The sequence below is a fragment of the Syngnathus typhle genome, linkage group LG10, assembly GCF_033458585.1.
Source record: "Syngnathus typhle isolate RoL2023-S1 ecotype Sweden linkage group LG10, RoL_Styp_1.0, whole genome shotgun sequence".
NCBI classification, from domain to species: Eukaryota; Metazoa; Chordata; class Actinopteri; order Syngnathiformes; family Syngnathidae; genus Syngnathus; species Syngnathus typhle.
The window spans coordinates 6,781,193-6,796,752 of NC_083747.1; the positions used below are offsets into that span (position 1 = coordinate 6,781,193).

At 39.9% G+C, this 15,560-nt stretch overlaps 2 protein-coding genes across 3 annotated transcripts in view; one reads left to right on the forward strand and one right to left on the reverse strand.

The window, feature by feature from the left end:
• dnah5 (dynein, axonemal, heavy chain 5) overlaps positions 1 to 9,115 on the reverse strand; it is a 63,780-nt gene extending 54,665 nt beyond the window's left edge. The window contains exons 1-16 of the mRNA XM_061289202.1: positions 8,923 to 9,115; positions 3,949 to 4,083; positions 3,732 to 3,816; positions 3,486 to 3,649; positions 2,972 to 3,190; positions 2,678 to 2,815; positions 2,439 to 2,615; positions 2,253 to 2,366; positions 2,035 to 2,142; positions 1,853 to 1,975; positions 1,548 to 1,763; positions 1,020 to 1,127; positions 828 to 913; positions 494 to 701; positions 295 to 408; positions 21 to 227 (exon numbers count right to left, since the gene is read on the reverse strand). Coding sequence (XP_061145186.1) covers positions 21 to 227; positions 295 to 408; positions 494 to 701; positions 828 to 913; positions 1,020 to 1,127; positions 1,548 to 1,763; positions 1,853 to 1,975; positions 2,035 to 2,142; positions 2,253 to 2,366; positions 2,439 to 2,615; positions 2,678 to 2,815; positions 2,972 to 3,190; positions 3,486 to 3,649; positions 3,732 to 3,816; positions 3,949 to 4,083; positions 8,923 to 9,012 — 2,292 coding nt within the window. The 5' untranslated portion in view covers positions 9,013 to 9,115. The remainder of the gene's footprint in view (positions 1 to 20; positions 228 to 294; positions 409 to 493; positions 702 to 827; positions 914 to 1,019; positions 1,128 to 1,547; positions 1,764 to 1,852; positions 1,976 to 2,034; positions 2,143 to 2,252; positions 2,367 to 2,438; positions 2,616 to 2,677; positions 2,816 to 2,971; positions 3,191 to 3,485; positions 3,650 to 3,731; positions 3,817 to 3,948; positions 4,084 to 8,922) is intronic.
• Positions 9,116 to 10,087: 972 nt separating this feature from the next.
• Positions 10,088 to 15,560, forward strand: part of triob (trio Rho guanine nucleotide exchange factor b) — a 67,444-nt gene continuing 61,971 nt past the window's right edge. The window contains exon 1 of one of the 2 annotated variants that reach the window (XM_061288389.1): positions 10,088 to 10,411. In XM_061288389.1, coding sequence (XP_061144373.1) covers positions 10,342 to 10,411 — 70 coding nt within the window. In that variant the 5' untranslated portion in view covers positions 10,088 to 10,341. The remainder of the gene's footprint in view (positions 10,412 to 15,560) is intronic. The other variant, XM_061288388.1, reaches the window with a different exon arrangement.

The following is a 15,560-nucleotide window of genomic DNA, read 5'->3' on the forward strand; positions in this document are numbered from 1 at the left end:
AAGTGAGATCTAATAGCAACCTGTAAATTGTTAAAGTTCATTTTGAGGGTGTCCTGTTTTTGTTGCAGCAGGGCAGCAAAGAGTGGGACCTCAAAATTGTTTCTCCTCATGCAGTTTGCCTCTCTGATTTGCTTCATAATCTCCGGGTCAAAGTTCACAAACAGTTCTCCTGTCTCTTTTGACCGGACCAGCAAAGATGCCTGTAGGCCAGGCCTGGCATCCTCAACCTGGATAAAATAGGCATGATGTAGTGTGGACATTTTCCCCCCCGCCCGTATTTCTTCTATCCTTTACCGTTTTCATCCATCTTTGATGGTGAAGTATTTCATACTCAAGCAGAACTGCTGCTATCCTGTTGTAATTCCGGATGATCTTCTTAGCCTCAGGTGTGGAAAGAACGCCCGTGTGCTACCCAGATATCAAACAAGGACAGATACATTTGAAACATGTTAATATGTCAAGACAGTGATGATTATGATGACGATAAATAAACCTGTTGAAAAAGATCCATGGGACGCTGAATTCTGCTGTACAGCTGGCGAGCCCACATGATCCGGCCAGAGACTGGGGGCAAGTTTCGGCCAATTGGGGGGTCTTGTTTTTGCTTCATGAAGAGATTGGACACCATTTCAATGTCGCGGCCATAACTCTTGAGAATATGCTGGTACTTCTCATCAATGCCGAGGTTGGGGATACCCAGTCTATTAAATTCACAGAAAATTGATTCACGAGTTCAAATTGATGTCCAGAGTATTTCAGTATCTTTATTTGTTTACTTACTCATAAAGTGTGTAATAGCAAAAGGGAACAGACAAACAGTGGACTACCTTTGAAATTTTTTAAGCATGTCAAGAGCTTGTTCTGTATTTTGAATTTTGTTGAACGTGCAATCCATGAAATTCATCAGCTGCTCCTAAATAAACCAGGGGGGGGAATATAAAAATATTGCAGTTTCAGGTTGTAACTCTCATTAGTCAAACTACTCAAAATAACTGACTGGATGGTGAAATCCAACATACATGAAGTTCAGTTGTACTTTTGCAGAATTCCTCATAGTCCACATCAAAGTCAGTTCTTCTTTGGTCAAGGAAGCTATAATGTTTTGTCTTCATGTTCAGCATTATTATCTGCCAAAACAACAATGAAATTGAAAAAACAATCAGGCCCATAAAAATCAATGTTATTGTTCTGCTACAATCAAATTGTGACTAGTCTAATATTTAATTTGAATCATTTTGAAGAAGATACAAATAATGTATTACCTCCCATTTTGCCTGCATTTCTGTAGTCTTGATCATTCATGACAGCAAAGACAAACGAAAATTTGAACAACAAAAACAAAAACCGTAAATGCAAGAGCAGCACAAAAACACAACACAACCATGCTGGATTTGTTAGCGCTGTACTTAAGGAACCTTGACTTGCATTCAGTACTGTATTTGTTTTGACTTTGCAACCCTATCTGCATGCTTGTTACATAATTAAATATCTTGTACATATATAGTTGACAGTTTGCCTGGCACTGACATAGCAATCTTAGATCTTACTTGAAACCTGGTTGCCACCGTCTCAAGTCCCTCTATTTTTGCATCCTGAAGGGCCGAATAGGTAGAAATGGTGGCCAACATTTCCAGGATCTTATTGAGTCGTCGCTGGAACGTGTCAAATTTTCCAAAAATGTACATCTCACTGAAGTCAAACTGTCTCTCTGTGGGAGTCTGTTCGAGCTTTGCTTTGGTCTTATGGAAACAACGCTGGTACTCCTGAAAACACACAACACGTAAGTTATCAGCATCAAACATTTTGCTCAAGTAAACTTTTCTTTGAGCGAAAACAAGACTGAGCTCGCTACCTCATTTAGGTGGATGGCTGCTCTGATTTTCTCCTCTACAATCCGTTGTGGCTGGTCCCAAATTGATTTTTCACCATTGTTAGTGATGTACCCTTTGCAGGCTGTTATCATCTGGTTTGTTACCTATTTAAAAACAAACAAATGAACAAAAGTAGATGCTATATAAAATGGGCATATGTTACCTTGACAAAAAGTGATGTAATCTTTTCAGATGTATTGTAGTAGTGAGAGATTCTGTGAATCATTCTGATAGCGTTGATAAGACCTGGTATAGCATCCACCATCGAAACCTGTTTTCAAGCAGAAATACAAAATGGTATCATTTTACCAATGCCTGCAAAACTGAGTAAGACCGTAAATGAATTTGTCATTGTTGAGGTGAATCAACTATTTTCCATACAGGGTCACTATTGTAAAGTGGATCGCAAAACTTCTCCAAGCTGTAGAGATATTTGACGTTATCTTTGGCTTCGTTGGCTGACTCGGTGATCCTGGTGTCCAGTTCCCGCCACAACTAGGCAGAGCGAATGATCATTAATATTACAAAGGTATGATTGTGTCATTGTGTGAGATTTCTTTTCCTTACCTTGATGATTTTAGATTTTGCCATCAAGAGCACACCTAATACCGCCTTCACGTCAGGGCTCTTGAGCTGATCCAGAAGGTAGTTGAAGCGAGACATTCGCTTCTTCCAGTGGTCCAGCTCGGCCCGTGGGCCAAGGTCTTCGGCTTCTTTTCTCAGCTGGTCGCTCTCAGCTAAAACCTAAAGCACATGATTTGTGCTGCAACTTAGCAAATGCAAAATTTCATTTATAGCATTCTTACCTGTTCGATCTGCTTAATCCAGACTTTCATGCACCCTTCTATCTTTTCTATAGTCTCAGTGTTGTTGGCCGCCGCCATGTAGTCCGACGGGCCTTTTAGGATCCGCACGTCAAATGTATCGCATTCTCTCAAAGTAACCTGGACATAGAATGAAAAAATGAAATAAATGGTGACAAAATCCTGAAATAAATTATGTATAGCAATTAAAAACTCATTTAGATAGTGATCACCAACAGACTCTGAATTTAAGGTTACATTGTTATTAAATCGGGCTTTAATAAACATGTAGCTGACCTTTTCTTGTAGACTCTCCTGTGCCCCCGCCAAGACAGACACAAAGTTTTCCAGTGACGATATGAAGTCCTGTTTAACTGCTTGGGCCTGTGGACTGGCCAGTTCTCCCCAGCCATGGTTCATCTTTGTCAGTGTTGGTATAAAAACCACAGAGAGCAGCTGTTCCACACTTTTTAACAGACCCCCCTCTGAGGTGTCCAACATATTGAAATTGACATCCTGGGGGAAAAAAATTAAATGCACATTCTGTGGTTGTAGCTTGGTGTACTATACTTGTACCGCATCATATCGACAGGTGTTGTGTATATATGTATGTACACTTGTGACTCAAACAAACTTCAAACAAATGCCATTTGTTCCAAACTTCCAGAAGAACCTATCAAATTAAATGGAGCCTTTTATCACAGAAATAGACGACAGATGAAAATGCTTCCCATGGAGAGAATAAATAATTGAAGACCACAGACAGTATGTATAATTCATTATTTTCTGTAACTGCTGCTAATTCTCTCACTCTGTGTATGTTTTCAGAAGTGATTGCCTTGGAGGCGTTGGCTCTGGTGAAGAAGACACATACTCCGGTCAGGGCCACATCCTTTCCATCAGTCACAAACACTTTATGCTTTTTGTTTTGACTAGGTGGCTGAGGCAGTTGCAGTGATGATGAGGATGATGTCCCTGCAATTTTCAAATGGACTTATTATAAAAGAACCTCAGGTATAAAGACTGAAATTCAAGTATCATTAATTATAAGACGTACCTCCATCCACTGAACCACTCTCTTGATAGTAAAACATGAGGTGTAGAAGCCCCTCAGCCACAAAAAACTGTTCCATGCGATCAAGCTAAAAGGAAAAAATATATATATTGACTACAATACACGCCTATCCTAAAATGAGTTTCAGATTAGTTAGACCATACTGAACTGATTAGAAAATCCATATAATACAAGCAGTGATATTTGTTCCAAATCACACCTGATCTCCCTCCAATATAGCGTCTTCGACATCAGCTTTCTCCAGTCCCAGGCATGAAGCCACGATACTGAGCACATAGTCATGTCTTCCATCAAGCTGGGCACGCTTGGCTTCACGCTCCTCCTTTAACTTTTGCTGGATAACAGATGCAGACAAAATATGAATATCACGATGAAGATAAGGCACGCTAGAGACATAGGAATTTTGATATTTCTTATTTTAGCTCAAGGCTTCACAATATTAGGGTCAGTCGCTACCCAAAATGGTTAATAACTATTTACAGATTTGTGTGCTATTTTTTTGTTGTTGTGTACAGGGCTGGTATATGGATATTCGTTTTTTATAAAATAATTTAGTCACACAGCTAGACTACTGATAACACAAGGTATCCACCATACCAGACAACGGATATCAACAGGCAGAATCTTCGGTCCGCATAACCTCCCTCACCCCACCCTCACTCTACCCCAACACCCCCATCAATGATTATTTCTCAGGGTGCATCATCCACATGTGCTTGCCCCAGGCATTGTGCTTCACACCCCACTGACACCACCTCTTCAATAAGACAGGACACTGATTGGCCGGGTCAGAAATAGATCATGTTTATACACCAATACATTTAATTAGTGTCTTGCAACTGGTTTTCACCTAAACCTTCCTCCAGCTTGTTCTTTTTCTCAGAAATAACTCTTAAGTACACTTAATAATGTCCACAGATGGGAATAAGAGACCTGAGTGATAATTAAAACAGTAGTCGAGCCACTGGGGGTCTTCAATTTTTAAAACCTGGAATTTGTTCTCGAACAAGCCCAGAAACAAACCCATTCATGATGAAAACATGAACAAAAAAGATAAACGAATCAACAGTAAAGGGTTACAGCACTCGTACATTTTTTAGTAGGATGGGGATCATTTTGATCCTGAACATCAAAGTAATTTCAATCCCTGCAGTTTGGTGAATTCAAGGTGGAATCCAGGAATAAAATGGGTTTTAAATTAAATTCTAGCTGGTCAAATGATTATGATACCTATTGACTTGCAGATGTTTTGCAACTAATTTTAAAACATTACTACTGTACTTTTCTTGTCTCTCTAAAGCTGTAAAATCCCAACAATAAAAAATATTAAAGATATCTAATTTTCCATTAGCCTGCCAAACAACCAGTAAAAGATTAAGAGAAATCCACAGGGAACAGAACATATCGCCAAAGACATTATGACAAACTAGAAACATTATTTTCCAACTAGTTTTGCCTACCCCTAAATTGACAATTATTTTCTTACCTGAATGACCTTGGAAACAGTGTGTTTCCAAAGCTGTTTCCCAACCATGACACATCACCTCTCTACCTAACCTGCTTCTCAGTAACCTTTGTATCTTAATACTGCCTTCTTAACTTACAAGATGAAAGAGGAAGTGCAATTTTCACATCCACACAACTTGGCGCTTAAGATATTGTGGACAGTATAGATACAATGTTCTAACTGTAATCATATAAAATTAGATGTATGGGCGTAAAAAAGAATTCTCAATTGTTTAATTTCACACTTGATGGGAGGTTAGGCACTCCAAAGACCCAACAATTTGTATACAAGCAATAAAAAGCCAATTTCCCACGCGATGTACCTAATTAGTACATTCTTGTGTGTTTGTAGTATGTAACGTAGCATTGTGCTTGTAATACAAAAAAATACAATAATGAAAAATATGATACATGAGTCACCTACATTTCCTTACATCAAGCAAGACTCCATGTAGAGTACCGTACAGTATATCATCCTCCTTTACGACCAGCTTCATTTTACCAAATGATTGCATTTGACCTAAGAAGCCAAGCGGTCTGAAACTTCAGAGAACTTGGGTCACCTTACCTCATTTTGATATTCTGAATGCAGCATCATTGTTGCCCTTTCACACTGACATTTCTTTTCAAGTCAGTCCACCCTTTTAATTGGCATCGTTTTTCATGACATCAGAGAATTAGAGCAGCCAACAAAGACAAGACGGAACAAGCAGCTAAGGGTGCAATCAGCTATCTTATTTGCAATGTGAGAATGGTTATGAGCCTGAAATGATGTTGCTCCGAAAATGAAAACCGCTAACGGGATAATGCGGTGTAGGATGACCGGGTGTCGACCAGGTAATGATCATGGCCCTACTCTCACCTTACCCATCTAACACATCAGAACATGAAGGACAGGGGGAGGGATGCGGAGCTGTGGGGGTGGAAATGAAGGCTAATCAAGCTCCCCACCGTAAGAGACCTTCATTATTGTATGCACTAACACTGGATGGTAACAAAGTGATACTATTATTAAAAGGGCTCAAACAAGTGGCAGTAAAATAGGCCATAACTTCCTCAAATTTGACACGGATTATTCTGGATGGTGCCTGAAAATGGATTGTCTGGCGTTCATGCTGGAAAAAAAAAAGTAATTTCAGAAAGGGCAGTGATGGTGCGTGCTCCCTGTTCACCACTTTGCCAATGTGGAGTTAAAACAGAGAGTGGCATGCGTGGGGAATATTTCTTATATTTCCCCCTCTGGCGAAGGGCCAAATATATGTTTCAATTGCCCTGGGCAACCATCCAGAAAAGCTTTGGAGACAAAGTACAAATGTCTATCAAAAAATAATGCAAAAAATATCTTTGGACGTTCTTTTCGCAATTCAAAGGCTCTTGGTCTACCAACGTTGGTTGTTATTATTATTATTTTCTTACGAATTAGTGACCCATTTGAAGACATGAAAATGGCTTGCTCTCTTTGCCATTGCAAATGCAATAATAGTGTGTGCTTTTCCATCATAATACGCCATAGAACTGTAATGACAATTTCTGCAACATCTATTAAATCAGTGAGAATGTACCGTGACCCTACATCAGGTTTTGCCAATTCTTCTTGACTCTACTTCTGGGAAATTGTTTTTAGTCATGTAAATGGAAATTAAACTGTATAAAAAGTGCCTTGACAAAATCCACATACATGCACACATAGTCATACAATAACACTCACACACACGCACACACACTTCCCACTAATTAATATTTTGCTTTCATTGCAACATCCAGCAGATGTGTGGCACAACTCTTCACATAGATTCGACTGATGGTGTTCTATTTATAGAAAAAAAACATCGCCAAACTTTGCATTTGAAAGCAGTTATTTAATCAATTATTCAATGCACCATGACTGATTTTCTATATCGAAACGTCAGCTTGTGAGTCGCCGTGAAACAGGAGACTGACTCTGAATTATACATGTTGTGGTGAAATCTAAGGGAAAGCGAGGAAGATAGAAATACACAGAGGGAGCAAGAGAGGCTTCTCTCTAAGGTTCTCACACTGATACAGTGAGATATTAAATGGGTGTATGTGGGGAGGGTTCACAATATGGTACAGTATACTTACTAGCCATTATATTAGGTACACCTCCACTGTGCTGCTTTTCAAAAACGGGTTTAAAACGTGCCTTTATTAAAGACAATTGACATTAGCATATGATTTTTACTGTCGGTTTCAATACTGTAGTTACGATACATCATCATATCGAGAACACGTTTGAACATTTTGCTTGTCTGATTTATTTAAACACAGTAAGCACACCAGGAATACTTCAGAACTCATTGTAAGAGTGACATTTCATTTTACTGATTTTTAAACTGTTGTATTAGTTTTTATCCTTTAAAAAGTGGAAGGACTATATAAATATTTGTAATTCCTAGACCGTTCACCTGATCCAGATGTAAAAGACAGCTCGGATAGGCTCCAGCACACCCGCGGCCCTAGGGAGAATAAGCTGTTCGGATAATGGATGGATACCCTCAAATTAAAGCTGAGTCTACAGGTAAAGCGCGTCTAGTATGTTTCATTTTAAATCCATTCAGCTGATGTTTAGAACAAAAAAAAGTGACAATATTGATGGACCTGATTGTATGTCTTATTGTCGCTGACGTTAAATAACTCACAAAGGAAACTATTTCAACATGACAGAACTAAGACATAATGAAACTGATGAACACTGTAATGTATAAATATGACACCTTAGGCAGATATTTTAAGATCAGGTCAGTGGTCTGATATTGGATGAGAGGACTTATTCCCTATTCTCAGTCATCCCAACATGAATGACAGCATTAAGAACTTTGAAAAACTTGAAAGCATGCAGTATTCCTAAATGTGAGATGAGAATATTGAGTCAAATCAATCCCAAGTCTGTCATATTGTGTCGGTTCTTGTTTGGAAACGTCAATATCCATTCCTCCTATTGGGTTATATAGCAACAACTGTAGTGGAAACATGCTGCCATCTATTGGATTGACGATCACAGTGCATCCAGGAACTTTTTGTAATCACTGCTCGGAGGCCAAAGTGAAGCGGTGCAGTGATTCTCAAAACAATTACCAAAGGTCTCATAGGAAAACGGAGCAGACGTCTCGGCTCCTGCCAACTTGACTTTAACTCATTTTTACATTAGAGGACGGTGATTTGGGTGGGACAAAAGATGAGTGGTAAGCATTTTCAGCTCACTTCTGAGGGTTGGGGGTTTGAATCTTCTCATCCAGCAAGGGCTTCCTCTCAAATTCCCAAAACATGTTCATTAGGTTAATAATCTCTAAATCAGGGATGGACATCAGATTGGTCCACTTTTTTTGTCACCACCAACAGGGGAGCTTCCTAACCAGATGTATGACGAAAAGTAATTTTAAATATCGACTAATCTGCATGCTTGGGTTTATTGAACTAATAAACAAAACAGTATGTAATTATATTTCATACTCAAAAGTGCGTTTAAATGAACATGTGTAATCTCTGCAGTGCATAACCAAGATCAGTGCACATTTGTAATCTGCAGTGCATAACCAAGATCAGTGCACATAGCCTTGATTTTCTTCACGTCTCAACTATGAAATAAAGACTGCAATGGGGATCATTTTAATTCCGAGGCCTTTGCGTAAAGTTTTACTGTGCTTACCTGCAGTTCCTTGAGGGACTCCACGGGCCCAGTTGGCTGGCTGCTTCTGTTCCTGTAGCTGACTTTCACGAGACGAGACGTGGACGACATGCCTCATGTAGTCCTCCTTTTAATCGTTTCCAATTGAAATCGTCAACAAACGTGTTCATTTGACGAAGTTTCTCCAAAATCACGCAAGAAATTATGCTGCGCTGCACCTCCGTGTAATTGTCAGCGTTTTGTTGATATGGTTACCAAGGTAACGCAGGCCATGGGGGAGGTAGCGTTTCCCACTATAAATTGGGGATCGAGCGTGCTTAATGCAAAATGTATATAATACGTCCAAACGGATTCAAATAAATGAATAACGATCAAATCTGAATGAAATATGCAGTACAATACAATACAATACAATACAATACAATACAATACAATACAATACAATACAATACCGTTTATTCATATAATGCTTTCACATCGCAATAATAACAATTATAAAATAATAATAATAATAATAAATTATAATAATATCAGAGAGGCATAAAGCCACTCTAATTAAAATTTACAGTTGACCAATGTTATGTATGGAAATGCTGTACAGAAATTCTCCACGTCAGTGTTTTAAATGATACAATATATACATTTAAATGAACCGATGGATAAACCTCCTGATAATAAAGTCCATTTCAAAAAAGTTATCAAGGAGCGCCTCTAGATGGTAGCAGCGCATTGGAACGCATCTGTGAGGTCCAAGGAAGAGTTATAAGGAGGGGTAGTACACGATTAGAATGGTGGACCAAATGACCTCATACTGTGGCAGCGTTTTTCTCGAAGCCAGCAGAGATAAGCACGGACGCTTTATTTTCTGATTGCATAAATATTTGACCACATGAAGGAATAAACTGCCATGCTCGTGACTCAAGACCTGACACGCCTACGTTGGACACGAGCAGAGCTGTCAATGAGCTCATCATGTGGGCTTCATCTGGTGTGAAAAGCTACAAGAATGACACTCCCTCGCGGCCCGCATCAGCACCGCAGTGACGTGGGTGCGGGGGGATAAATTCTACGTGGTGCACAATGCACCAACCCCACCTTCTCCAGAAACGGAATCCCAGGATATCCCACCCCCAATCGTTTCCAAGCCTCCTACCCTGTATTTTTTTTTTTTTAAACCTCAACCTTCTCTCACTACAATATCACCCCCTCCCTTTCTCTTTCTCCGTTCAACTCGGGAGCGCCGCCGCTCGGTCGTGAGGATTTCTCCCTTCTCTGTCAAAATGGAGGAGGAGGTCTTTGGCTTAATGAGGGGAGCGCCGATTCCAAGATCGGATCTGCTGCGATGAAAGGTTCCAGCTTGCTCGCGTGACAAGAGCCAACACCGAATCGCTCCGGTTTGTGGATTTTTGAGGAGCGGTTTGTGCAAGAGAGAGCGCAACCATGAGCGCAGCAGAGGGGCTGGATGAGGCTGCAAAGGACGCTCCAGACGTAGCGGCGTTTTTCAAATCCGGTAAGTCAGGAAGGGGCGAGTCTGCTTCCATGCAGGGGGGGAGTAATTTCACGACTGTCGGTGTGCTCACCGGTAGTCTGTGTCGGTGGGCTCACGATGACTAGAAAAAGAGGCTGCGCGTGCACCCATTGGCTGCAATTGATTCAACCGGCTTGTCGTGCTGTGGATCACCAGCATTAATGACAGGCTACATTAAATGTGCGTGATCAAGAGCTGCGTAGCCCGCTTGAAGGTCTCAGGCGTGGATGACTGCATCTATATCCGAACTGGACACTATAATCAATATTTGACGAAGACCGGGCCAGAATGATTATTCCACGCTATATGACAATCATGTAGGAAAAAAAAAACAATGCATCGGACGGGGCCTGTCTGACATAATGGCATCATCGTCACAACAAATAAGAATAGTCAAGCTCAATGTAACAATGCATCCAAAACGTAAACACGTTTTATGTGGCCTGACATCATCATCCACGGTAGTGTTGTTGTGATGGTGCTTGGGAAAGGAGAGCTATGACAGATTTGTACTTATGCGTGCATGGTGTGGTTTCATGACATCCTATTAAATATGTGCATCATTCTTAAGACTTGCTGTCCCACAATATTAGGTCCACCTGCGCACCCAAGAGGAAATACCACAGCGGTATCAAAAGGCCTCTGACACCAAGACACCTTTTACAGCACTATTGTCTTTTTAATAATACTTTGATGCAGCAGTGCATCACATTACAAGATTTTATAATAAACTGCAACCCATGTCAAGCACTCAAATATTGTAATACAGTAAATGCCCTCCAAAATTATGCAAACCAAATAAAAATGAGCTGTGTATGTAATGGGCTGTGTATGTATACAGTATCTGGTGTGGTGACATATAATACCTCATAGGACATATAATACCTTATAGGCCTGTGTCTCAATGGATTCTAGAGGTGTTCCTAATGAAGTGGCAGGTGAGCGGATATGCTTGCACTGTGCAGATCATGTTTTGTTGCATGTAAATTTATAGTTCAATATTGCATAGAGAGATCATTTCGTCTTACTTTCCCTCTCAACCTTTAAACTCCACGTGACCCTGGTATTAAAAGGAGATGAAATGCAGTTGCAGTTTTTTTAAAAGTACATTTTCTGGTTTTGCTGTCTCCCTAAGAGCACCATTTATCCACCCCACAAGAAACAACTGCCCCCCCCCCCATCCCTTACTCAGCTGTTTCTCTTTCTGACACCTGGTGCCTTTGAGTCTGTTGTTCACCATCTTGCACAAACAGACATTCACACAGATCCACCAAATTACATGTGATGCTTTTTAATGCAGGACAATCCATTTTGATCAAATATGTGCATTACAATCATATTTAACATGCCTGAGTGCCTTTCAATGTATTCTTTGCAGAGATGCAACAGCGACTTAATAAAATTGATAGAAATCAATAATTGAACGTGTTGGCCACATTTCCATGATCAATTTGTTACGTTACGTGGTTATTATGGTAGTTACCCACTACGTCACTCAATTAATACTTCAATCACTGTCTCCTTTTCTTTGCAATGCAGAGCAGCGGATGCCTCGGCATGCTCTCTTGACGAATTTGTGTTTCTAAACAAATAAATATGCAGAATTTAGATGATGTCAGCACTGCTGGGGTTCTGCTTAAAATTGGATCCTGATTAACCAATCACAATCAAGATACTTTCAAGCGCATGGTGGATGTTTCTCATTATGAAGAACGCAGCGTACGGTCTCTTAAATATCCCAAGTACGGTCCTAAGAACCTACGCCAGAATGCTCTTCCTGAGAACGTGAGTCTCTTTGTAAATTGGAACGGCTACGTACTTGTTTTTGTTGTTTTTAGCAGATGTTGTATCACATCTGTTTTATGTGTCTGTTTATGTTCTACTGTAATTTGAGATCGACTCTTATTTTTGTTTTTGTGTTGTAATCATGAATGAGAAAATAGGAAAAAAAGTTTTGGATTTCAAATCCAATTTAGTGATTCATCAAAAAAGTAATCAACACATTAATCGATTAATAATTTCCAATAGCTAGGCTGTTCTGCATCAGACAATGAAAATGGCTCACAGTTAAGTTGGGTTATTTGAATGTTCAAATGGCAGCAAAGGCAGCTCATACATGATGGGGAAATAAATGAGTTTGGCCTCTGGAAACATCACCAATATGAAGAGAACATATTGAAAACCATTTGTTTTTGCTCTAAAAAAAGAATAACATTGAATGCAAAGGGAAAAATAGCAATTAACTAATGAAAACAACTGGTTGTTCCTACTCATTTTGTTTCATTCATCCATTCATACATTCATTCAAATCCCTTAACATGCTCTTAATTTCACTATTGCTCTATTGTGTAACCTAACACTCTTCATTCATCCATGCAAACATAATATTGATCTTTTCAGTCAGTATTCTAAATCTATCAATTTGCAAAGTGCTCTCTACCTCTACTAACAGTTGTGGCCAAGCACTGTTTTGCTTTCTGGGGGGGAGATTCTAAATGATCAATGTCATTGTTTTTGTTTTATTTATGCCTCTATACCGAATGTTGATTCAACAATGATGCCATTACAGATTTTTTTTTTTTCATTATTGTCAATCCCACTTCTTTTCATTTGTCCACCATGCAACCTACTGATTGCCAGCCTGTTGCATGCAGAAGTCTTGGCACACTACTGCTCATCCTAATTGAGTCCAATCAGTATGATCCCAAGGCTCTAATTTGTTAAAGTGTGTTTTATTTTTTCTGGAAACCTTTCTGCACTTTGATGCTCTTTTTCAGTCAGTGAAGGTGACATTAAAGCTTTTTGTCCCTGTCTAACCAGCTATTGAGTGCCAGAGAGTAGTTTAAAAAAAGAAATAAAAATGCAGACTATATGTATTTAAAAATAGACAGATGGACTTTACTGTGACGTGTGATTCCATAACTCCTAGATACTGTAGTCTTTATATTTTAAGTTCACCTTCATCAGCGACCTGTCAACTTAAAACAATCAGATGCTTGATTACATGTTTAGATTGACGTCTATCAAATATGTGGTAGCTCTATGGACCGAGTCTCAAAGTACTGCTAAAAATAACGACGAAATATTGCACATTACTTCTCTGGTTCTTCTATATCAAACAAATTTGTTTTAGGTTCATTTACCTGACATGTTTCGGCGGAATCTTCCGCCTTCATCAGAGTGTCACTGATGTGTTTGTGACGCGTCTTTATCAGCTGATGGATGAAGGCGTGGCTCACCTGTCAGATTTGACAGGTGAGTCACGCCCTCTGCTGTCAGTTCACCTCTCCAAAACACTGTTCCAGGTTGTAGAGAGCATGTATGCTCCCTCGTCCCTGTTGATGGTCCTCGGGCCCCGCTTGCGGATCTCAATGGCCTCCCTGATCCAACGCTGATGTTTGTTTTCTTCAGTGCGGATGACTCTGGCCTTCTCCCAGTCCATGATGTGGTTTTCCCTTTTACAGTGGTCGGTGATGGCTGACTTGTAGTGTTCCTGTTCTGCTTGTAGTTTTATTGCTCTTGTTTGTCTTGTTGCTGTCTCCTTCTCACAACATGTCACGCCATAAACTCACCCAGGCAGAACGCAGCATATTAGCAAAAGGACTCAACTACGCAATCACACCCAAAAACATACCACACGATGATTTCATTTTAGCCACGGAGTTAGCATGCGAAAAAATACATAACCCAGGTCAAAAAGCAGCACTACGCAATGAAGTTGCAGGGATATTAAAAACGGCTAAATCACCACCCAGTAATATTACAAAACAGGAAGCAAACGCAATGATCACACTAGCGAAAAATAAAGACATTACAATCCTCCCGGCGGACAAAGGCAGAACAACAGTGATTATGGACACGGACACTTACGAAGAATCAATGCAACAGTTACTACAGGACGATACCTATGAAGTAATAAAAAAAGACCCAACAGAAGACAAGAAAAATAAACTCAAAGCATTACTCAAACCACTACTCATGGAAAATAAAATAGACAAACAGGCATACAATCACCTAATACCCACAGCAAACATCATCCCCAGAATCTATGGCACACCAAAAATCCATAAACCAGGTACACCTCTCCGCCCCATTGTAGACAGCATAGGGTCAGTCACATACAACCTTTCAAAAGCACTCATAGAAATAATAAAACCACTATTAGGACACACGGATCAACACTGCAAAAACTCAAGACAGCTTGCCACGGAACTCACACACATAAAAGTACAGAAAGATGAAATGCTCATATCACACGACGTCATTTCACTCTTCACAAAAACGCCCACACAACCTACTATACGCATAGTACATGACAGACTATCAACAGACAAGACACTCAAGAAACGGACAAATCTAACAGCACAAGACATCACCCAACTACTTCATTTCATCGCTACCTCCACATACTTTCAATACAGAAACACAATATACAGGCAAAAAGAGGGATTCCCCATGGGAGACCCACTTTCTGCCATCATGTGCAATTTTTTTATGGAAGATTTAGAACAGAAGGCACTCTTAACAGCCCCGGACACATACAAACCTACTCTATGGAAACGTTACGTCGACGACATTCTGGAAAAAGTAAAAACAGGACATACACAACACCTCACAGACCATCTCAACACCATAGACACCACAGGTAACATCAAATTCACCCATGAAGAGGAAACAGCTCGATCCATAGCCTTTTTAGACATTAACATACACCACACAGACAATGGTGACATAAGAACAAAAGTACACAGAAAACCCACACACACCGACCAATACCTCCTCTGGACATCAGAACATCCCACTATACACAAACTGTCAGTAGTCAGAACACTATACGAACGTACAACAATAATCACAGAGCCGGACGACATAACACAGGAAGAAAAATACATACAACACGCACTCAAAAAATGTCAGTATCCACAATGGGCAATAACCAAAGGTGCAGAACAGGTAAAAAACAAAAAATACAAAACACAGGAGCAAAGAAAGAAACAAACAAGGAAACAGGAACCCAGCGGAATGGTGACGTTGCCGTATGTGAGAGGAATTACGGAACGCATCAAAAGAACCATGAAAAAATACAACATAAGCACACCTATCAAACCACATATAACACTCCGTCAGATAC